The sequence below is a fragment of the Oncorhynchus mykiss genome, chromosome 16, assembly GCF_057628025.1.
Source record: "Oncorhynchus mykiss isolate SJ-2025 chromosome 16, ASM5762802v1, whole genome shotgun sequence".
Taxonomy (NCBI): Eukaryota; Metazoa; Chordata; class Actinopteri; order Salmoniformes; family Salmonidae; genus Oncorhynchus; species Oncorhynchus mykiss.
Window position 1 is genome coordinate 45,121,050 of NC_143037.1, and position 25,423 is coordinate 45,146,472.

Sequence of the window (25,423 nt, forward strand, 5' to 3'; positions counted from 1 at the left end):
AAGAACAGCCCTTAGCCATGGTATATTGGCCATATTGCTTAATTATAGTTTAGCCAAGTGAGTGGGTTTAGCTAATTTAACAATAAGAACGTGTACACCTCTTTATAGACTTGTTTCATAATATGAAGTTATCTGGCTAAGCCATTGATCCAGTCTCATCAATAACCCCTGGTGTTATCCCCTGCAGCTCAGCCGACCATACTGTATGATCTATTCTGAGACTTCAGATTAAACTAAATCAAGCTGGTAGCCTATATTAAATAGACCATCTCAATAACAGATTTATAAGGGGTGCTGGGGAAAAAAGTTTGGAAGCCCTAATCTAGGTCACTGAATTGCGTCACATGACCGAGCGTAGAGAGAGGGGGGAAAAAGCAAAGACATAGGATTGTTTGTGTACGTATTTTATTTATTTACAATGAAGCTACAGAGAAAAAACCCCAATCTAGAATATTTACAAAACACCAACAGCAAGCTCCGCTGAGCTTGGGACAGAAGCAACTCACCTCCTTGTATTAAAAGGAGACATAATATTATCAATACAGTAATAAAATCATAATAATAGTATCCAAATCTCTTCAGCACAAGGATAAATTAGATTTACAATCTCAACTTTCATTAATATGAGTGCTGGTGAGTTGGCAAATCATTAAGAGTGGTATTTACACTGTTAATGAGTTGACTGTGAGCACATGGATAACACTATCGTTTAGTTACTCAATGTTCCCCATCAACTTCCCCCATCAATGTACATGGGGATAAAATCCTGGTTGGTCATATATTCCACATCAAAACCTGCCTTCTGTTTCGAACATCTCCCCACACCATGGAACAGCACAACCACTTAAGTCAGTCTTATAGTCATGTACACAGTAGTCCTATTTCTTCTTTAGCTGTCTTTCAACTTTAAACTTTGCTCCACATCGCATCACCACATCATGACGCAAACAAACCTTTCCCTGACATCAACTCCTTCTTCAAGGGTTATAACACAAAATTCTTATGTGAATAATTGTTTCTTCATGGTATAATACATACATCACCCAGTCCCTAGTGAGCATAGTGCCCCTCCTCCCTGGGATTCTGGACATCGTGGAATACCTTGTTATATACATGTATGTGTGTGAACGTCTGTCGGTGTACAGTATGTCCAGAATGTTTTCAAGGAGGTTTCTAGGCACTGTTCAGAATTATTTTCAGAAACCCGGCGGATTCTGGATCTCACTGGCCATCCTGAGAATCCACTGGCCCACAGGAAGGAAGCAGACATGACCAAGTCAGCTGACTGACCTTGAGAGGAGGGACACACACTTAGTCAAACACAATCCCACCTTCAGATGATCTATATCTATTACTAATAAGAAATAAACTACCATAACGCAACCTCGTTACAGCACTAAAATAAAGAGTAATGTGTAATAGTTCAATATTTACCTAGTAAAAAAATTCCACGCAAAGTGGAAGTCCTTCCAAAGATCCTTCACATGACAGAGCACACTCCAGTCTGGAGAACTTGGCCATTGCGGTTGCCCGTTGCCCTGTACCTAAAACAAGGGGACGCAAAGTCATCCATCAGATAGTTACAGTGGATGGCGCAAAGGCTAAATCGGGGAAATTCCCCACTGTTTAATGGTCATTCAGGCACAGTGAATGGAGGCTAGTCGTCTTTTTAGGAAAATATGGGAGTTTGTGTTAGTCCTTACGTATTAAGGTTCGCAGGCTCAGAGTGGTAGGCGTATTTGCCCGTCTCTGCGAGGGTATGGGCGTGTGCCGGCTCGCTTTGGCTGATCTTTAAGGGCTGGTGGCTCTTCGTGTCTCTGGAGCTGATTGGTAGGGTAATTTGGTTCCCTTTGGGTTCCAGCCTATCGGGATCCGGGGGGTTGTGGGAATTGGCGGGGGAGGAGACGTCGATAACCTGGATGGTGGGCATGTTGAGGGTCTGCGCCTTGACCACCAGCTCAGAGTGGGCCAGCTGCAGCTTCTTCATGTGATTGATGGCCACGGTGGCGTTAAAGGCTTGCTGTAACGACACACCGACAACAGTTGATGAGAAACATGCTAAGAGAAAAGTACTGCATGCGCCCCCAAGGTGACAGCCATCATCATGAGTTAGGCGATGTGGTTTTATTTGGGAAAAGCTTGGGCATAGAATCTTTTATAGTGGTCTTGATATTGACTTGATTATGAGTAATCAGAGATGTTGAATAACACATAGATGTTGAATAACACATAGATGTTTACAGTATTTCTTGGCCCTTAAATCAGGAAAGAGATCAGATGTGTCGTACACACAAACAACACACTGGGATTATGTCTAAAATGGGGGAGAGAGCCAGAACCCTTTCTGAGCGGTATGGGAGGAAGGCTCACCTTCCACTTGGTCTTGGCAAAGTTCTTCTGGATCTGGACACTGACAGAGTGGTAGATATCCTGGCTCCGTGCAGTATTTCCAATGATCCTGAAGGAGAGACAACCGAAAAGAACATTGTAATCTCCTGACGGGTTTTAGCCTGAATCTAGTCTCGTAATCTAGACTAAATCCTGCTATATTTCACCTTTGTTTCAGCTCACTAATTCAGTCTGGCATTCCTGTCATTGAAACTGAAACTGTTTCCAGGCTAGCCTGAATACACCTCACACTGGACACCACAGAGAATATGTTGTTGTAGATGTTACAGACAAAAATAGATGAAGCAATAATGTTGTTGATCATGACACTCACCAGGGATGCCTGAGAGCCTGCTCTGTGGTGAAGCGCATCTTCGGGTTCTTCTGCATCATGTTGCGGATAAAATCTTTGGCTGATTCAGAGATGTCATCCCAGAAGGGAGAGTCAAACTCGTACTGTGCCTTCATGATCTTCGAGAACAGTCGCGTCTCAGTGTCCTCATAGAAAGGGGGATATCCACAGAGACTAGAGAAACCAAATAATAATGCTGTGTAAGTTTGTGTCTTTACGAAATGATAGTGTGTGTGTTTGTCTCTGTGTTAAATGTCCACAAGGTGGAGCTTTAACTCCACCACTGTAACAGCATGACGATGACTTCATCATGCTAAAGATAACCCTTGATTAGACTAACAAGCTTGAAAACCCAAAATGCACTCTTGCCTGGTCAGATACATAGTCTTTACATGCAATCAACTATACCTTACAGTAGACTGTTTTTTAAATTTTATTTTACCTTTATTTATACAGGTTTTTCTCAATGAGATAACATCTCTTTTCCAAGATAGACCTGGTCCAATATTGACATATCCGGAGGTCATCAATGAGAGCAATACTCACAGGATATAGGTGATGACTCCAATAGACCAGCAGTCCACTGCCTTGCTGTAGGGTTTCTGGGCCAAGACTTCAGGGGCTGGAGGTTGGGAAACATAGTAAGTAAGAACAATTCTCCAAGTTCAGTTCATTTTCCTCAACTAGTGTTGTATGGTATTTGACAGGCTATTAGGTTTCGTAATGTCTTTGTTGTCTCCCTTATGTGTTTGAGTGTGGTTCTTCTGACCCAGTGTATCACCCGTACACACAGTTAATTATCCGTAGAGGCCAAACGTCTCCTTCCTTACCCACATATCCTGGAGTGCCGCAGGCTGTGGACATAACACCGTTGTCCTCCATCTTGGACAGGCCAAAGTCACTGATCATGATCTTGGAGCTCTCATCCTGGCTGTAATACAGCAGGTTCTCCGGCTTGAGGTCACGGTGTACGATGCCATTCTGATGGAGGTATTGTACAGCCTGGAGCACCTGTTGGATGACCCTGCTAGCATCCTTCTCTGAGTACATCCCCCGGTCCAGGATACGGTCAAACAGCTCACCCCCAGCAACGCTACCGGTAGAAGAACAACAGCCATTAACCTTGAGCCCTTAAAGCTGACTCAACCTAACCTTAACCATGAAGTGATTGTCGGAAACATTGCTCAGCCTAACATTTGTGGATGACATATGCTCTTCAATCCATGAGCTTCTGCTCATGTTCAGGCTCAGCATTGAGAACATTCAGCATGATGCTTCTCTGTGTGACTTGAGTGCTAAGTTGCGGTCTGATCCCAAACTCAGACAGGCAGAACATTGTGGCTGTCATTAAATCAATGGGCAATAACTATTATTTGTGGAGTTTGTGCGTACACAAGGGTTTTATAGGAAATAACTATCAGAATATTTTCTCCATTCTACTGTAATGGAAGGTAAAACATGTAGAACTTACAGTTGCATGACAAGGTAGTAATGAGAACGACTTTCATAAAAATCCTCCAGCCCAACGACGTTATCGTGTTTGATCCTGGGAGTGAGAAGATATAGGTCATGTTTAGAATATGAGATGGAAAATACAATGAAACACACAGTAGCTGTATGGAAGAGTCATCCAATTTGAAATGGGACTGAATGACAATTGAACGTTTTTGAACTCCTACTTTCTCAACACGGCAATCTCGTTCTCCAGATTCTGAATACTCTTCTGCTTCTTCTTCACACACTTCATGGCAAACAGCTTGCCTGTCTTCCTCTCCTTCACCATGAACACCTCGGAGAACGCGCCCCTGGATGAACACACCAACACATAGGCAAAGGGCTGGTACCATTATTATAATAGTGCAATTACTACATAGGATCTGAGAAATCAGCTTATTTACCCTATTAGGAGGATTGACATTTTCCATAAGAAAATATGAAGGGCACCGTTAGTCAGGCCCTCATGGGCGTGATGTTATAAAACTGAGGTGATACTGGATGTGAAAGGAGATCCTGAGATGTATTTTCTGACATTAATCTTCTCCTTTTCTGTAATTTCATCAAAATTGCAACATTTTGCTGTGATGTAGGCTAAAGTTATCGTGGACCTGCAGTAGGTTATAAATGTTTGCAATACAACGTTGATGGTTTCTATTGTTCTTCGGGTATCAGGTGGCCTACATGCACCCTTTGATTTTAGAGCAGAGAGAGGTGCAGGATGTCAAAACAGAATACTGTGGAAAAAGGTCCTATTAAGGCCTAAGATGGGATTGAGTGGCTTAAGGGCTCACTCAATTAAGTGTTCTGTACAGTTTCCGAGCTATCTTCAGCATTGTCTGGGATGAGCCTGATTATCCCTTACGCAACAGAGACTGTGGCAGGCAGGCTTGAGGTGTGGACAAACGGGAGCATATGCAGCCATCACAAACAGACCTCTACCCCAAGCAGCGGCCAGATCATATATTGGATCACACACAACCTGGAGAGAGAGGCTGACAGAAGACACTGTATCGCAAAAGTGCTGCCTCCTTTCTGTTGGGTTACACCACTGAAGAAGGTATAAGGAACACATATGCAAGATGAGAGCACTGCAAGGTCAAATGATTGAACCAACTTAATTCAAAAGATAATTAGCAGAGATTGCTTCAACTGCAGCAGACAGTCCCAAGTTCCAACGTGTCTTACAGCATGGACGCAGGCAGAGTTATTATGACAGCTGTGTCTCACACTATCTCACATTGTCTCATTAAATTCAAATGGAGCACAGAGGTAGGCCCCAGGACGTAAGTCAGACCCGCTGACGTCTTTATGTTCTCCCAAACTACGCAGCATCTTCTCCCAGAGAACCCCATGATTCTCCTTATGACCCACAAGGGATATTATCAATCAAACAGCATCCGTGGAAATTAATTGGTATGCAAGGCAGCTATTAGTAAGCTTGTTGTCAGACTCGTTGTCAGCTTGTTGTCTCCTCATGTACAGTTTGAAAACACAAAAGACAGACAGAATACATCATCAGTTGTTGAAATAAGCCACGATAAAGGGACCGATCAGGATAGCGATGATATCTACATGAGAGACGGGTGTGTAACGACAGACTGCAAGCCTCTGTGCTGTATGTCAGATTGCCAGGGAACTAGATTGTGTTTTTGTTGTGTTCTGTGGGTTTCAGCTTCATAAAGCCTCATCCAATGGATCTCCCTAATTCCCGAGATAGATCCTTGTGATGGAACATAGGAAGGAAATACAGTAGGGACTGCTCTGCGCTCATTTGTTATGGTGATATGTTGATCGTCAAACACCGTAGTCTAGAAACCACTCTGTGTGCATGCTAATTAAATAAATTAGGCCTATAGAGAGGAAACGAGATAACACGGGGCCTTGGTTTACATACAGGTGTTTCACTGTACAGTAATCGGATCTATAGAGCACCTGTCCAAGCTTTCTCCATCCGTTTACCTGTTCTTTCTGCTCATTGATCCTTATTCCAATCTGAGAGAAAGATTATCAGTGTCAGTCTGCCCTTCACCTGATCACCCTTAGCCTGACACCAGCAGAACAAAGCTAACCCCTCCTGACTAGGCAAAGCTATCACCCTGCCCTGAGAGAAGAGAGTTGTATAATTCTGAGAAAATAATGCTACTTTTATTCTTGTATTATGCTTTCCCCATTTTTTACTTATGTTATACGTTTCTGTTTTGTGATATTTTCCCCAGATGTGATCTGTCACTTTTTGAAGTAGGTCTCTGCTGAGTATAAGTTACACCTACATGACTTATCATGCAACAATAAGTCAACGTGCCTTCATTCTGCCATAAAAATGTTTTCCTTTAACATCAAGATTCCATTCAGGAAAATTCCAAAAGAACATCCCTTCTTAGTTAAGAGGCGATGTTCTCCAAAACATATGTTCACACAAATGTTGTTTGTCTTACATGGCTTCCTCTCTTATCTGCATATCCAATCCTCGGTCCAGCCAAGTCTGTGTTCCCACAGTACAGTGATGTCAGACCTCTAGGCAGCAGTAGCCTACACACCTTTATTTACCTCTGGCCCAGCCCCAGATTCATTATCCACCACCACCGCTTCCTAAGCCTCTCAACATGACTGTTTCAGTAAGACCGGACAGCTCAGTCAAGAACATTTGATTGACCCCATGGATTAAGTCATGGTGGTTGACGCACTAAAATGAGGCAATTTTGACTGGTGCAAAATCTATCTAAATCGTTTGAAACTGTTAGTTACATTTACTCAAATTACTTAGTTACAGTCAGTGGTGGGAAAAGTACCCAACTGTCATACTTGAGTAAAAGTTAATTTAATAGAGAACTACAAGTAAAAGTCACCCAGTAAAATACTACTTGAGTAAAAGTCTAAAAGTATTTGCTTTTAAATAATAATTAAGTATCAAAAGTAAATGTAATTGCTAAAATATACTTACTGTAAGTATCAAAAGTAAAAGTCTAAAATAATTTCACATTCCTTGTATTAAGCAAACCAGACGGCACAGTTTTCTTGTTTTTTAAGTGTATGAATTGCCAGGGCACACTCCAACACTCAGACATAATTCACAATCAAAACATTTGTGTTTAGTGAGTCTGCCAGATCAGAGGCAGTAGGGATAACCAGGGATGTTATCTTGATAAGTTTGTGAATTGTACCATCTTCCTGTCCTACTAAGCATTCGAAATGTAACAAGTACTTTTGGGTGTCAGGGAAAATGTATGGAGTAAAAACAAATTGAAGTAAAAGTAAAAATAGTCAAATATAAATAGTAAAATAAAGTACAGATACCCCAAAAAACTACTTAAGTAGTACTTTAAAGTATTTTTATGTAATGTACTTTACACAACTGGTTACAATAACTCACATTTTCTACAAGGCCATCAAAAACGTCTGGGGAAAAAATCTTTGAAGAGTTCTTGTGGAATTTTGTCAAGATTGTACCAAAGACAATCAAAATCCAGTTTTGAATTTGAAACTGAATGAATATAAAGCAAAAGATGGCTCCATAGATTACTTCTATTGGCCATTTTGTAAATGATCTGATGAGCCATCAGATGTCATCCAAAGGTCTAGGACTGATACCCTCAGCACTGCCACAGTGACTTGCCTATAAAACACCTGTAAAGCAGGTCTCATGGTAATCCAATCAAACCTACTGCATGATATGCACCTCAGCCAGTGGATAGTCATGAGGGTCACTCTCCCTTTCCTCAATGAGGTCACATGCATGTTCTAATGAGGTAGGGAAAATGGTCCTTTGGTAGGTAGGTGGGTGTGGGCTGTACTTACGAGCCAAGAACCTCCATGAAGTCAAACACCTCCTGAATGTTGTCAGTGGTCTTCTTCCAGTCAAATTCGGCTTCTTTACGACCCATGTCTGCTTCTTTAAAGGGGATTTCTGTAACAATGGGAAAAAACAGAGGAATGTCATTAAACACCAGTTTTCAGAATCGAGTATAATAATGTTGCCTAGATTCCTACTCGCATATGTTCTGCAGTGCTATTGCGAAACCCCAAAAATAATAATTTCTGTATCCACACCCATACACTCTCACAATGTCCTGTTGGATTATGACATTTCTCAGAGTCATGAGAAATCAACACATTGTCTGCAGCCACACAGGTTAAACATCTGTATTCCATTGGCCCGTGTACAGCACACCATAATGCCAGACAGTCTGACACCGCTGTCTGTCTAACAAGGCTGCTAAATCATTAGTTATCTGATTGAGAGATGATTGACATAGACAATGGTAAAATCATTGAGCCTCCATTATTCTCTATTACTCTGAGATAAACATCCAAACCAGCCGTAGATGCAATATCTACAGAGGTTAGCTGACAAATGTATTTTTTGCTGTTCAGAATTAGGTAACGTGGCTGATCAACCAAAACTGTTTGGGAAAGATTACTGCTATGGTAGGCCTAGTTTATGCAGCCAAGTTACCCTGTAGCTTTGCCTCGTTTACGTTATATAAGAGATTACAAACTTCTGATCCGTAGACCCTGACCTTGCCAGGAATAGTCTCAGTTTAAGAGGCAAACCAAGCCAAGGACAGGATTCAATCATTTATGGAACATGTTCAGAGCGCTTGACAGAATTAACAATCAATTTCTACATGTAAAACAACCCTTGGGAAATAAAGTGTAGCTGTTAGACCAAAGAAAAACAATTTCCTGAACATGGTAACAAACAAGCAAGATGATTTTCCTATGTGAAACTAGACAAACAAAGGGAACCATCTTGAAGGTAGGAAGCAAATTTGACATCACTACCTCTCACATTTCCTTCCCAACTATCTTCTTCGGAAGTCGGTTCCATTGATATCCAAATAGACAAAACCATAGTAGACAAATGAAAACTTCTCTGAACCTGTTAAGACTGTCGGACAAATTATCTGTCAAATCTGTCACTCAGTCAGGTAATACAGTAGCCACATGACAAGCATAAGATTTTTTTTTTTTTTTAAGTATATGCTAAAGCCAAAATGTTGAATAACTATTCCACTCCTCTCATGTCTAGAATTCTGGCTACTAACAACTATGATAAAAGATTAAGCTCTGTCCCTGTCTGGTCCCTCTCAGTCTCTCTCCCACAGCCACCTGTCATGCTTTTGTTCCTTTGTCTCCCTGATATCACACTAAAGTAAAGTCCTCTGTCTACCCACATCAATATGTTGTCATTATGTGGGCATTATACAGCACAAGCAGCAACATCAGTACTTCCAGATCAGTGCAGGTTCAGTACATCCATGGAACAGTAGTGTTTCAGCATAAACATAGAATTATACCATGTCATAAGATAGATATGCAGCTTCAGACATCTGTTATGGTACACACAATTCCAGAATACAATATAATGACTATTTTTTCCCAGAATTAAATAAATGCAGAGTATAAAATCCTTAGTATCAATCCTTGCTATAAGACAAAAAATCTCTAAACGGAGGTTGTAAATCTATTGATCATCACATTAGGCTACTTTAAATTCTTGGTAAGTTTAAACTTTAAAGACAGTTCTCAGACGGTGTCTTTTAAAGCTGGACTGCCTTACCTGAAAGTTTATAACAACTCAAGCCACAGGTAGTTTTGCCTTTAGGGATGCAGGCAGTCCGGCCAATGCAAGGACAGCACTGGTAGAAAACGCCGTGGGAAAATGCGAGAGGACTGAGTGTTCTTTTGTATTTAAAGACCGACATTCGCTGGGACGTCTCACATCCAGTGTTTTTTTTCTGTGCACTCAAAGCCGCTCGATGGACCAAGTTGGCTGCAGCATCACCTGCGCAATCACTCGAATTAGCCTGTTTAAAAACATCTTATTTTACACTTTTCTGATTGTAATACAATCTCAAAAATATTTTTACAGATACAGTATTTAACTTGAGTTGTAGGTCTATGGGTCTTTTTGATCTGAATGTCATCCACACGCAGAATAGTCTATCATTAGGCAAAAAAATATTATGTTGAAACTACCTTTTTAATATGAAAACCCACCAGCTATATTCTAGGACGTGGTGGCAATCCTTCAATTCAGACCGAGAAGCACTAAAAGACCGACCTCCATGAACGAGATAGACCTACCCTGGAGGCAGTTTAGTCTACCCTGGCAGAGCGAATTTCTCTTTGACTTACCAGTGAGATACTGTAGGTGCTCAAGGTAGCTCTTCTCTGACTCTCCTGCCAAAACCTCGTTGAGGACTGGACAGATTACCGTGTCGACAGCCACGGAAATAACTAGTTTTTTTTCAGGTCAGAGATTAGGTCGCGCAGTTCCATCCCCGTTAACGGTTCGGGGAGGGAGGGGCCCGGTGCCGAGATGTCACAGGGGTTCATTTATTGAGCAGTGCAGTGATAGTCATCACTATATGTTCTTTCGCTCTAACGTCATGTTGTTGTTTAAAGATTTGAAAATAAATACTGGGACCATTTTTTGTCAAATTGGTTACAGTGGGGCAAAAAAGTATTTAGTCAGCCACCAATTGTGCAAGTTCTCCCACTTAAGATGAGAGAGGCCTGTAATTTTCATCATAGGTACACTTCAACTATGACAGACATGAGAAAATGAGAAAAAAAATCCAGAAAATCACATTGTAGGATTTTTAATGCATTTATTTGCAAATTATGGTGGAAAATAAGTATTTGATCAATAACAAAAGTTTTTCTCAATACTTTGTCATTGACAAAAAATGGTATATAACAGAGGTCAAACGTTTTCTGTAAGTCTTCACAAGGTTTTCACACACTGTTGCTGGTATTCTGGCCCATTCCTCCATGCAGATCTCCTCTAGAGCAGTGATGTTTTGGGGCTGTTGCTGGGCAACACAGACTTTCAACTCCCTCCAAAGATTTTCTATGGGGTTAAGATCTGGAGACTGGCTAGGCCACTCCAGGACCTTGGCTGGAAGCCACTCCTTCATTGCCCGGGCGGTGTGTTTGGGATCATTGTCATGTTGAAAAACCCAGCCACGTTTCATCTTCAATGCCCTTGCTGATAGGTTTTCACTCAAAATCTCACGATACATGGCCCCATTCATTCTTTCCTTTACATGGATCAGTCGTCCTGGTCCCTTTGCAGAAAAACAGCCACAAAGTATGATGTTTCCACCCCCATGCTTCACAGTAGGTATGGTGTTCTTTGGATGCAACTCAGCATTCTTTGTCCTCCAAACACGACGAGTTGAGTTTTTACCAAAAAGTTATATTTTGGTATCATCTGACCATATGACATTCTATCAATCTTCTTCTGGATCATCCAAATACTCTCTAGCAAACTTCAGACGGGCCTGGACATGTACTGGCTTAAGCAGGGGGACACGTCTGGCACTACAGGATTTGAGTCCTTGGCGGCGTAGTGTGTTACTGATGGTAGGCTTTGTTACTTTGGTCCCAGCTCTCTGCAGGTCATTCACTAGGTCCCCCCTTGTGGTTCTGGGATTTTTGCTCACCGTTCTTGTGATCATTTTGACCCCACGGGGTGAGATCTTGCGTGGAGCCCCAGATCGAGGGAGATTATCAGTGGTCTTGTATGTCTTCCATTTCCTAATAATTGCTCCCACAGTTGATTTCTTCAAATCAAGCTGCTTACCTATTGCAGATCCAGTCTTCCCAGCCTGGTGTAGGTCTACAATTTTGTTTCTGGTGTCCTTTGATAGCTCTTTGGTCTTGGCCATAGTGGAGTTTGGAGTGTAACTGTTTGAGGTTGTGGACAGGTGTCTTTAATACTCATAACAAGTTCAAACAGGTGCCATTAATACAGGTAACGAGTGGAGGACAGAGGAGCCTCTTAAAGAAGTTGTTACAGGTCTGTGAGAGCCAGAAATCTTGCTTGTTTGTAGGTGACCAAATACTTATTTTCCACCATAATTGGCAAATAAATTCATTAAAAATCCTACAATGTGATTTTCTGGATTTTTTTTCTCATTTTGTCTGTCATAGTTGAAGTGTACCTATGATGAAATTACAGGCCTCTCTCATCTTTTTAAGTGGGAGAACTTGCACAATTGGTGGCTGACTAAATACTTTTTTGCCCCACTGTATTTTTCCATCCATCAGTCACAACGTGGAAGGGTCAGGCTGTTAAATGTACATATTGTATCTTTAGATCTTTACATTTTTATTTTCACACGTACATGTGCAGTAGCCTATTCATTGCAATATGACAGTGTTAGGATATACTGTATCACTTTACATCAAGGTGACATAATGCACATGTTGACCAAGTATTTTGCTATTGATGCTTGCATCTATACTGAACAAAAAATATGAATGCAACATGTAAAGTGTTAGTCTCATGTTTCATGAGCTGAAATAAAATATCACAGAAATGTTCCATACCCACAAAAAGCTTATTTCTCTTTTGATATTTCACATTTTGTGCACAAATTACATCCCTGTTAGTGACCATTTCTCATTTGCCAAGATAATCCATCCACCTGACAAGTGTGGCATATCAAGATGATTAAACAGAATGATCATTACACAGGTGGACCTTGTGCTGAGATTAATAAAGGGCCACTCTAAAATGTGCTGATTTGTCACACAACGCCACAGATGTTTTGAGGGAGCGTGCAATTGGCATGCTCCACTATAGCTTTTGCCATTTCTCTACCAAAAGCCACTTCCAAAGTCACTTTAAAGAATTGAGAATGGCCACCCGGACAGCTGATGAAACTGTGGGTTTGCACAACCGAAGGATTTCTGCACAAACTATCAGAAACCGTCTCAGGGAATCTCACCTGCATGCTCGTAGTCCTAACCAGTTTGCATTCGTAACCTACTTCAGTGGGCAAATACTCACCTTCGATGGCCACTGGCATGCTGGAGAAGTGTGGGTGAGTGGTTTGCTGATTTTACATTTTTTACATTTCAGATTTGATGTCAATGTTGTGAACAGAGTACCCCATGGTGGCGATGGGGTTTATGGTATGGGCAGGCTTAAGCTACGGACAATGAACACAATTGCATTTTATCGATGGCAATTTGAATGCACAGAGATACCGTGAGGAGATCCCGAGGCCCATTGTCATGCCATTCATCCGCCGCTATCACCTCATGTTTCAGCATGATAATGCATGGTTGGCCCCATGACGCAAGGATTTGTACACAATCCCTGGAAGCTGAAAAGGTCCCAATTCTTCCATGGCCTGCATATTCACCAGACATGTCACAAATTGAGCATGTTTGGGATGCTCTGGATCAATGATGTGTTCCAGTTCCAGACAATATCCAGCAACTTCACACAGCCATTAAAGAGGAGTGGGACAACATTCCACAGGCCACAATCAACAGACTGGGCATATGGCAGACAGTGTGAATGGCTCTATGTAAAGGAGATGTGTCGCGCTGCATGAGGCAAATGGTGGTCACAGAAATCCATAGATTAGGGCGAATGAATTTATTTGAATTGACTGATTTACTAATATGAACTATAACTCAGGAAATTCTTAGAAATTGTTACGTGTTAATTTTTGTTCAGTGTACATGTTTTTATACACTTGCAAAATACTGAGATAGCACTGCTATTGCCTAATTGCAATAAGTTTATACATGCTCTACATTTATGTTTATTTATTTGGCAAGCACTAACATTTCAGACATTAAATATCAGTAATTATTTTATATGAAAAAATTTATCAAGCTTTATACCTTTTTGAAGTGTTTTGTAATAAGCTATCATGTGTCAACATGCATAATGCAAGAACAGCACTCCCTCAAGGAACAGGATGCCAGCAAGTTGTTGATGACCTTAGTGTGAATTATTTAAATGACATTGTCAGAGAAGCCGGTGTTAGGAGGATATATTGGCGCTTCCTCGAGGGCCGGCACACCGTGCAAATATTTCCTCCAAACACCGGCTTCGAGGGCGTTATCACATCACTTTTATATAATGGGTTACCAACTTATTCAAATAATGATTTACATATTTTTATAAAACATTCTTACTACCAACACAAATATTGGGTTGCTACCGAAGCTGACTGGTCGTTCTATCGGTTTGGTTGCCAGAGACGTGACCCAGTCAAGTCTTTTTTGTTCGGTATCTATGGACGCGACCCAATCGTTCGTTCTAAATGTTCTACTTCCATACTGGCTGGCAACGTTCTTATCCCTTGCTTGCTAGCTAGCTAACTACGGATAATTTACAGTCACGTCAGACAGTGCAGCCAGAAAACAACAACGTAGCTCTATTTGTATTTGTTTAAGCTTTTTTCTAGTAACATTTATTTGGATACATCTATAACAATGAGCGATTTCACCTGGCATTGAAAATGTGCTCTCGTCAGAACACAGCTGTTCAGAGGAGCTAGCCAACAACACAGCTAACACAATCACTTCAAAGTGAAGCTGGAAAGACTGCAAACTAGCTGCACTTTGTTTCATTTGACCTGTTTTCTATTGATATTTCTATGTATATATCCATAAAAATGATGCTGATTCATGATTTCGAATGGCTGAGAAACGCTGCCTGCCTGCATGTCTTGTCTGATCTCGAATCCTGACATGTTCATTACTATGCGAAAACTGGCGATCGAATTTAAATATTTAAACAAAGTTGCAAATGTCGGAGATACACATATCCGCTGTTGAAAACGAAATGTTAGTCTAAAAGAAATGTTAGATAATGTCTAGATGCTTTTTATAGTGGAGATCAAGTTTATAAATTGCATGGCTGGGTTGATGGGACAGTGGATTGCGCAGTTAGATGGAACAGAGTAAATAGGCATTTTAATGTCATAGATTTAACCGGAGGTAACTTGTGGAATAGACCCACTTGTTGTATAAAACAGCATATTGCAGATGTGAAGGGCACTAGGCGGCTCATACATGCCCTTTACTTGACCCTTCACAGGTTTATACATTAATCTTTCATAGGCTTATCTCCATCAGGTGTTGATAATTTGATAACCTGTCATAGCACTATGCAAAGACAAAGAAAATGCAATGTCAAACACAGCAACAATGCTCAGTCATGTGTAATTGCAGGCAAAATACAGTAGAATATTGGTATAAATAAGAAACACAATGCATACACAATTTTATTTTCAATGTTTTTACTGTAATTTTCAAAGATTTACAGGTTCATTTGAAATAATTAATGTTATTGAAAAATACATCTATACATTTTCACTGCAATGCATTGATCATTAATTCAATTATTTCATGAACATATTAAACACGCTTGTAATCCTTGTATTGCCGTTGAGCTTGTCAAGCTGTCAGTACATTGGTTTAAAGCAAGAGTTAACTGGTCTGTGAGTGAATACAGAACATCCATTTAGCTTCACAGGCTTAAGGACTTTAATTTGCTGGTTTACAGGTTTAGTTCATGCTGTTGTCATAGGCACTGTCATTGAAACTTTCCATTTCTCTAGGTGATGATTGTCATTAGGGGAAATATCACATATTGCATGCTCTTTACAAAAGGAAAAGCAGCACTTTACATGAAGTAGCTCTCATGCAGTAACTCTGTCTAATAACAATGGCGAACATGCATAAAGATAGCAGAATTTAGATACGAGGTCATCAGAGATACTGGATATACTGTAATGACGAGTTGCTTGTGTCTCCACCCTAACAATGAGATTCGTTGTCCACAGAGCGGAACAGCAGGCTGTCAAGCTCCCACAGGGACAACTCCGATAAAGTTTTTTTTTCTTTCTCAAAGTTGCCAGGATGTCACGTGCATCACACTTATCACTACACTCCTAAAAACCTAAGCTCTATGAAAGTTCTGTTAGATCAAAATAGCAGTACACTCTCATTGCCCCCCATACAAAAACTCCTCACTTGCTTTATAATTAAGGATCTGCTTAACATAGGCAGATCTTATTTTAGCAATATCTACTGAGTTTTTAAATCTAGAGCACGCGAAATGGTTCAATGTGCCAATAAATCAGCACAATCTAGGCTACTTCTTCAGTTGTTCTAATTGCAGGTGTCTTGAAGCTAAAATTGGGATAATACTGTGCTAATGACCGTACAAAAAAAGTAACGTAAAGTACGGAGAACTTTAAAAAAACGGGGATTTGTGGAAAGTGCCTGGGGGGGCGCCATCGTTATGCACTTCCGCTATTGTTTCACAAGTGCACAATGTGGTAATTACAGTGCGCATGTATAGGAGCAATTTAATGTAAAGTGTTATCCAAGCCATATCGAGATGGCTACTTGGTGGAATAGGATTAACCTTGGTTGCATATGTATATGATTTCCCTGTCTCCAATTGTTTTGAACGCAGCAGAAATCATGCTGGATTGACAGCATTGCCAATGCATTCAAACTTTTCTGGCCCATGGTGTTGAATGTTTATCCTTTTAAGCTTGGAAAAGAGACCCTTAAAGACTTGGACCACACACTCCACTGAATAGCAGGCTAGTGCTTGCTTTGCAACTCTTGCCACTGATTCATTCCAAACCACTCATTGTTGAATTTGCGATTTCCAACTCGTTGTGTAATGTTTATGTCCAATGTCCGATGAGCACCGATACCGTTTTATCTATAATTTCTCTTCATGTGACAAGGATTGAAAAGGGTTTGCCAGTAGATTGTCGACTTGATTCATGATGATGACTGCTTGTCTAGCTAAGATTTTGAAAGTATGATGTTGACATGATCTGTCCAATCAATGCTACGGTAGAAAAAAAAATTCCTCCTGACTGTTGTCAGGTGACTCAACTCCAGCCACTTTAATAATGGGAATTGATGGGAAATGACATAAATATATCACTAGCCACTTTAAACAATGCTACCTTATATAAATGTTACTTACCCTACATTATTCATCTCATATGCATACGTATATACTGTACTCTATATCATCGACGGTATCCTTATGTATCACTAGCCACTTTATACTATACTATGCCACTTTGTTTACATACTCATCTCATTTGTACATACTGTACTCGATACCATCTACTGTATCTTGCCTATGCTGCTCTGTACCATCACTCATTCATATATCCTTATGTACATATTCTTTATCCCCTTACACTGTGTACAAGACAGTAGTTTTGGAATTGTTAGTTAGATTACTTGTTATTACTGCATTGTCGGAACTAGAAGCACAAGCATTTCGCTACACTCGCATTAACATCTGCTAACCATGTGTATGTGACAAATAAAATTTGATTTGATTTGATTTGTTTAGGTCTGATTCACAACTACAGAAAACGTTTGGTTGAGGTTATTGCTGCCAAAGGAGGGTCAACCTGTTCACATACTTGTTCCAACCTGCACGATGAATGTTTACAATAAATAAAGACATGTAAATTATAATTGTGTGTTATTAGTTTAAGCAGACTGTGTTTGTCTATTGTTGTGACTTTGAAGATCAGATATAATTTATGACCAACTTATGCAGAAACCCAGGTAATTCTAAAGGGTTCACATACTTTGTTTCCCTCTGTAACTCTATGGCAGCACCCAAATGGGATTGAATTTTCGAGCTCTACCCGTAGATTTTGCGGTGACTTAGTGTCCCCATGAGTGACAGAACACCGAGACAATCACGGTGCAACTAGAGGACATTAGCAACCCATATGCTCTGTATTTTACCGCTGGATGCCCCACCACCACAGAAAGCACTGGGCAAGGCTGAAACAGCTGCAGTTTGTATGCAGCTTTATTAACAAATATTATTTTTTTTTACATTGTTTGCAAACTAATTCTTGACATGTATGAATGCCAAAATAACATGTAAAACAGGCAAAACATTTGTTTAATAATATATATTGTCACAGGCCAGCTCATAGCCTGTGGAAAAAATGAGGGGACACGAACAACAGGTATAGGCCAATCAAAAAGGTTCTTTGTTATACACCAAAAACTATTAACTTTAAACAAAGAAAAGGGAATGAGGTGTGAAAGTATCATAATGTAGGGTGTATGTAAAGTGCAGGGATGCGTGAATCTGTGTGTGTGAATGTGTGTGTGAATGACTGAGTGAAAACTACGTAAAACTACAAAGGAACAAACAAAACAGGATCATACCTGGAGGAGCAGAGAGAGAGAGAGAGAGACACGAGTGGTTAGTGAAGCAGTTTATATACCCTGAGCCCAGGTGGCTCCAATCACTAATGACCCTCCTCTGCCTGCTTACATCTGGCAAATGTTTAACAACCATACCTGGTGCAAAAAGACTCCTTTATTATTAAGACACTATTCACAGTAGTCTTAATTAATTAATTAATTAATTAATTTTAAAAAAAAAAACAGTAAATGAACAACATAATATATCAGGCTTTTCACACCTGTACGCGCTGCACTTCCAGCTGCATAGAGACTAAGGAGGAATATCAGCATTCTGGCTAAATAAGGCTAAATAGGGCACTTTCACAGAGATACTTGCGAAAGTATTCGGCCACCTTGAACTTTGCGACCTTTTGCCACATTTCAGGCTTCAAACATAAAGATATAAAACTGTATTTTTTTGTGAAGAATCAACAACAAGTGGGACACAATCATGAAGTGGAACGACATTTATTGGATATTTCAAACTTAACAAATCAAAAACTGAAAAATTGGCGTGCAAAATTATTCAGCCCCTTTACTTTCAGTGCAGCAAACTCTCTCCAGAAGTTCAGTGAGGATCTCTGAATGATCCAATGTTGACCTAAATGACTAATGATGATAAATACAATCCACCTGTGTGTAATCAAGTCTCCATATAAATGCACCTGCACTGTGATAGTCTCAGAGGTCCGTTAAAAGCGCAGAGAGCATCATGAAGAACAAGGAACACACCAGGCAGGTCCGAGATACTGTTGTGAAGAAGTTTAAAGCCGGATTTGGATACAAAAAGATTTCCCAAGCTTTAAACATCCCAAGGAGCACTGTGCAAGCGATAATATTGAAATGGAAGGAGTATCAGACCACTGCAAATCTACCAAGACCTGGCCGTCCCTCTAAACTTTCAGCTCATACAAGGAGAAGACTGATCAGAGATGCAGCCAAGAGGCCCATGATCACTCTGGATGAACTGCAGAGATCTACAGCTGAGGTGGGAGACTCTGTCCATAGGACAACAATCAGTCGTATATTGCACAAATCTGGCCTTTATGGAAGAGTGGCAAGAAGAAAGCCATTTCTTAAAGATATCCATAAAAAGTGTTGTTTAAAGTTTGCCACAAGCCACCTGGGAGACACACCAAACATGTGGAAGAAGGTGCTCTGGTCAGATGAAACCAAAATGGAACTTTTTGGCAACAATGCAAAACGTTATGTTTGGCGTAAAAGCAACACAGCTGAACACACCATCCCCACTGTCAAACATGGTGGTGGCAGCATCATGGTTTGGGCCTGCTTTTCTTCAGCAGGGACAGGGAAGATGGTTAAAATTGATGGGAAGATGGATGGAGCCAAATACAGGACCATTCTGGAAGAAAACCTGATGGAGTCTGCAAAAGACCTGAGACTGGGACGGAGATTTGTCTTCCAACAAGACAATGATCCAAAACATAAAGCAAAATCTACAATGGAATGGTTCAAAAATAAACATATCGAGGTGTTAGAATGGCCAAGTCAAAGTCCAGACCTGAATCAAATCGAGAATCTGTGGAAAGAACTGAAAACTGCTGTTCACAAATGCTCTCCATCCAACCTCACTGAGCTCGAGCTGTTTTGCAAGGAGGAATGGGAAAAAAATTCAGTCTCTCGATGTGCAAAACTGATAGAGACATACCCCAAGCGACTTACAGCTGTAATCGCAGAAAAAGGTGGCGCTACAAAGTATTAACTTAAGGGGGCTGAATAATTTCACGCCCAATTTTTCAGTTTTTGATTTGTTAAAAAAGTTTGAAATATCCAATAAATGTCGTTCCACTTCATGATTGTGTCCCACTTGTTGTTGATTCTTCACAAAAAAATACAGTTTTATATCTTTATGTTTGAAGCCTGAAATGTGGCAAAAGGTCGCAAAGTTCAAGGTGGCCGAATACTTTCGCAAGGCACTGTATATATATATATATATATTTTAGCTAAATGAGCCCCACCTGCCCTGAATGACGCGTTGCCACTGCATAACAGAGATGAGTACTGAAGAGCTGTTGCATGATAACAATGATGTATGTATTCTCCCACACTGAGCTTACCTCAACCGGAGGGCTGGGCTCACTCCCAAGCCCTACCAAGGGACCCAAGACCTGGCAGAGTAGTCCAACGTTCTGCACTAAATATAAATCTGTTGGACAACCTCATTGACAATCAAACCAAAGGACCATTCTAGAGCTCATCGGTGCCTTATAATACTGACAAAAAAATTACTATAACTTGTGCACTGGCAAACTACGCTAATATTTTGCATCTTCCCTTGCCTTGAATCCCAAGAAGGCACCATGCGCACTGGCCCAGCTTGCCAACTCACTCATTCAGACCCAGAGCACAAGGTTAAAGCATGAAACATACTTTACATTACCCTTTGTTCCGTTGGGAGGTCCTGTATATTGGAAGTGTTGAATGCAAGCAATGTAATCAAGGGTTCCTAGAACAAAAAAAAAAAATGAATATTGAATACTTACAGCTAAGTTAGCTGTTTGAAATAGAGGTCGACCGATTAATCGGAATGGACGATTTTCAAGTTTTCATAACAATCGGAAATCGGTATTTTTGGACACCGATTTGGCCTTTTTTTTCTTACACCTTTATTTAATCTTTATTTAACTAGGCAAGTCAGTTAAGAACACATTCTTATTTTCAATGACGGCCTAGGAACAGTGGGTTAACTGCCTTGTTCAGGGGCAGAACGACAGATTTCTACCTTGTCAGCTCGGGGATTCAATCTTGCAACCTCAGTTAACTAGTCCAACGCTCTAACCACCTGATTACATTGCACTGTTATGCGAATGCAGTAAGCCAAGGTAAGTTGCTAGCTAGCATTAAACTTATCTTATAAAAAACAATAAATCGATCATAATCACTAGTTAACTACACATGGTTGATGATATTACTAGTTTATCTAGCGTGTCCTGCGTTGCATATAATCGATGCGTATTCGTGAAAAAGGACTGCACCAATGTGTACCTAACCATAAACATCAATGCCTTTCTTAAAATCAATACACAGAAGTATATATTTTTAAACCTGCATATTTAGCTAAAATAAATCCAGGTTAGCAGGCAATATTAACAAGGTGAAATTGTGTCACTTCTCTTGCATTCATTGCACGCAGGATCAGTGTATATGCAACAGTTTGGGCCGCCTAATTATGACATAACATTGAAGGTTGTGCAATGTAACAGGAATATTTAGATTTATGGATGCCACCCATTAGATAAAATACGAAACAGTTCCGTATTTCACTGAAAGAATAAACGTCTTGTTTTCCGGATTCGACCATATTATTGACCTAAGGCTCGTATTTCTGTGTGTTATTATGTTATAACTAAGTCTATGATTTGATAGAGCAGCGGTGGTAGGCACCAACAGGCTCGTAAGCATTCATTCAAACAGCCCTTTCGTGCGTTTTGCCAGCAAGGCTTCAATCATTGCGCTGTTTATGACTTCAAGCCTATCAACTCCCGAGATTAGGCTGGTTTAACCGATGTGAAATAGCTAGCTAGTTAGCGGGGTGCGCGCTAATAGCGTTTCAAACATCACTTGCTCTGAGACTTGGAGTGGTTGTTCCCCTTGCTCTGCATGGGTAACGCTGCTTCGAGGGTGGCTGTTGTCGATGTGTTCCTGGTTCGAGCCCAGGTAGGGGCGAGGAGAGGGACGGAAGCTATACTGTTACACTGGCAATACTAAAGTGCCTATAAGAACATCCAATAGTCAAAGGTTAATGAAATACAAATGGTATAGAGAGAAATAGTCCTATAATTAACTACAATCTAAATCTTCTTACCTGGGAATATTGAAGACATGTTAAAAGGAACCACCAACCGCTCATGCTCTGAGCAAAGAACTCATATTCATTTGAGTGTCATGGATTTACACTTTTACATGTAGTCTATGAGACCAGGCTGGATTAATGGCCACACTGGGATTGGAGAGACATGTCAATGAGGTAATCTAACTCCTCTTGTAATTATCTCCTACTTATAATCCAGATTCTAATACACCCCCCCTAGCGATTAAAACAGCCCCAGACCATTATTCCTCCTCCACCAAACAGCATTCTCCTGGTATCCACCAAACCCAGATTTGTCCATTGGACTGCCAGATGGTGAAGTGCGATTCATCACTCCAGAGAACGTGTTTCCACTGCTCCAGAGTCCAATGGCGGCGAGCTTGACACCACTCCAACCTACTCTTGGGATTGCGCAATGGGATCTTAGGCTTGTGTGCGCTTGCTCTGCCATGGAAACCCATTTCATGTTCCTGACGAACAGTTTGTGTGCTACCGTTGCCTTTTTGGAACTCTGTAGTGAGTGTTGCAACCGAGGACAGACGATTTTTACGTGCTTCAGTGGCTGAGCCATTGTTGCTCCTAGACGTTTCCACTTCACATTAACAGTACTTCCAGTTGACCAGGGCAGCTCTAGCAGGGCAGAAATTGGACAAACTGACTTATTGGAAAGGTTGCATCCTATGACAGTGCCACATTGAATGTCACCGAGTTCTTCACTAAGGCCATTCTACTGCCAATCTTTGTCTATGGAGATTGCATGGATGAGAGTTTGACGTTATGCACCTGTCAGCAACGGGTCTGGATGAAATAGCCAAATCCAATAATTTGAAGGGGTGTCCACTTACTTCTGTATATAGATTGTGTATTCCATATCCGCCTCCATTGTTGCCACCCCTATTACCAGTCTGTTCGACCTCTCGTATCGTCCGAGACTCCTAAAGATTGGAAAGCTGCCACGGTCATCCCCCTCTTCAAAGGGGTGACACTAGACCCAAACTGTTACAGACCTATATCCATCCTGCCCTTCCTTTCTAAAGTCTTCAATAGCCAAGTTAAGAAACAGATCACTGACCATTTCGAATCCCACCGTACCTTCTCCACTGTGCAATCCGGTTTCCGAGCTGGTCACGGGTGCACCTCAGCCATGCTCAAGGTACTAAACGATATCATAACCGCCATTAATTAAAGACAGACGGCTGCACAGTACTTCATCGACCTGGCCAAGTCTTTGGACTCCGTCAATTACCGTATTCTCATTGGCAGACTCAACAGCCTCTACGCAGACAACACCATTCTGTATACATCTGGCCCTTCTTTGGCCACTGTGTTAACAAACCTCCAAATGAGCTTCAATGCCATACAACACTCCTTCTGTGGCCTCCAACTGCTCTTAAACGCCAGTAAAACTAAATGCATGCTCTTCAACCGATCGCTGCCCGCACCTGCCCGCCCGACTAGCATCGCTACTCTGGACGGTTCTGACTTAGAATATGTGGACAACTACAAATACTTAGGTGTCTGGCTAGACTGTAAACTCTCCTTCCAGACTCATATTAAACATCTCCAATCCAAAATTAAATCTAGAATCGGCTTCCTATTTCGTAACAAAGCCTCCTTCACTCACGCTGCCAAACATTCCCTCGTAAATCAGACTATCCTACCGGTCCTCGACTTCAGTGATGTCATTACCAAAATAGCTTCCAAACCTCTACTCAGCAAACTGGATGCAGTCTATCACAGTGCCATCCGTTGTCACCAAAGCCCCATATACTACCCACCACTGCAACCTGTATGCTCTGGTCGCCAGACCCTCTGGCTCCTGGTCATCTATAAAAGTCTCTGCTAGGTAAAGCTCCGCCTTATCTCTGCTCACTGGTCACCATAACAACACCCGTAGCACGCGCTCCAGCAGGTATATCTCACTGGTCATCCCCAAAGCCAACACCTCTTTTGGCCGCCTTTCCTTCCAGTTCTCTGCTGCCAATGGCTGGAACGAATTGCAAAAATCGCTGAAGTTGGAGACTATATCTCCCTCACTAACTTTAAACATCAGCTATCTGTGCAGCTTACCGATCACTGCAGCTGTCCATAACCTATCTGTAAATTTCCCATCCAACAACCTACCTCATCTGCATATTGTTTTATTTACTTTTGTGCTCTTTTGCACACCAGTATTTCTACTTGCACATCATCATCTGCACATCTATCACTCCAGTGTTAATTTGCTAAATTGTAATTACTTTGCTACTATGGCCTATTTATTGCCTTACCTCCTTACTCCATTTGCACACACTGTATATAGACTTTTCTATTGTGTTGTTGACTGTACGTTTGTTTATTCCATGTGTAACTCTGTTTGTGTCACTGCTTTGCTTTATCTTGGCCAGGTCGTAGTTGTAAATGAGAACTTGTTCTCAACTGGCCTACCTGGTTAAATAAAGGTGAAATAAATCAAATTTAAAAAAATCCCCACCTGCCCTCGCAACCCTTAAATCCCTAATATATTTCAACTAAAAGTATTATTTTTTTTCATTTGAATTTTATTTTTTATTAATAAATTCCTAAAGACTTTAATACATGTTTTCGTATTCTAAATGTTACATAAGGATTTTCTAATGTTAATCACTTGCATGGAGGCCAATCAAAGTAGATCAGATTTGCATTAGGTTACAAGCTGCATATTAAACACCATCAAAGGAAACTTAAATTATAGCCTAACAGTATGCTAATATAGATAATAATAGGCCATAGCCTATATAGACTAGTACAGTGATCACAACTTTTATTAGTCGAGATCACTTTAGGAGTCAAAATGCAAGCAGAGTGCAATTTTCTGCTGAGGAGACTGGAGGCCCTTCATGGCGAAATCACTGATATCAAATAAATTAGCAAATGCTCCAACATCAAGGTCTCCTGAAAAAAAAAATGAACAGTGCACTTTGTTCGGCCATACTTTTACTTGTTTTGGCTAGCCAAATTACCTAATGAGTCTTAGCTAAAGGTGAATAGCCTACACAGCGATAGATACTGTTTACTGCACATGGTATCAGTGCGAAGTGACACACGTGCCAGAACCCGCCTATTATTAATATATTTTTTTTCTCCATTACATAGGTCTAATATATTTTATTACAGCACTATATTTTATGTAAGATGTCCTTGAGTGTCCTAGAAGGCATCTGCAAAATAAAATGTATTATTGTCAATGTATGTCCCACCCCCCTCCCTATGGGTGTATGAATGTTTATGCCAGTGCTCGACTTGGACTGAAAAGCTGTAGGTGCCGGTACCGTTTATACGGTACCGTAATATTCTAGGAGGTGCAGTTCTATTCAAGT

At 40.8% G+C, this 25,423-nt stretch overlaps 1 protein-coding gene across 3 annotated transcripts; it reads right to left on the reverse strand.

Moving 5' to 3' along the window:
• Window positions 1–388: 388 nt before the first annotated feature.
• LOC110492050 (calcium/calmodulin-dependent protein kinase type 1D) lies at window positions 389–10,600 on the reverse strand. 3 transcript variants are annotated; one of them, XM_021566023.3, is made up of 11 exons: window positions 10,376–10,600; window positions 8,033–8,141; window positions 4,420–4,545; window positions 4,212–4,286; window positions 3,571–3,833; window positions 3,287–3,362; window positions 2,723–2,914; window positions 2,371–2,458; window positions 1,704–2,020; window positions 1,435–1,544; window positions 389–1,290 (listed from the first exon to the last, which is right to left on the reverse strand). In XM_021566023.3, the coding sequence occupies exons 2-10, from the start codon at window positions 8,116–8,118 to the stop codon at window positions 1,481–1,483; spliced, it is 1,287 nt and encodes a 428-aa protein (XP_021421698.1). In that variant the 5' UTR covers window positions 8,119–8,141; window positions 10,376–10,600; the 3' UTR covers window positions 389–1,290; window positions 1,435–1,480. The 3 variants fall into 3 exon arrangements, with proteins under 3 accessions (XP_021421698.1, XP_021421696.1, XP_021421697.1); XM_021566021.3 differs by lacking the exon at window positions 10,376–10,600 and adding an exon at window positions 9,798–10,070; XM_021566022.3 differs by lacking the exon at window positions 10,376–10,600 and adding an exon at window positions 9,020–9,374.
• Window positions 10,601–25,423: the final 14,823 nt, after the last annotated feature.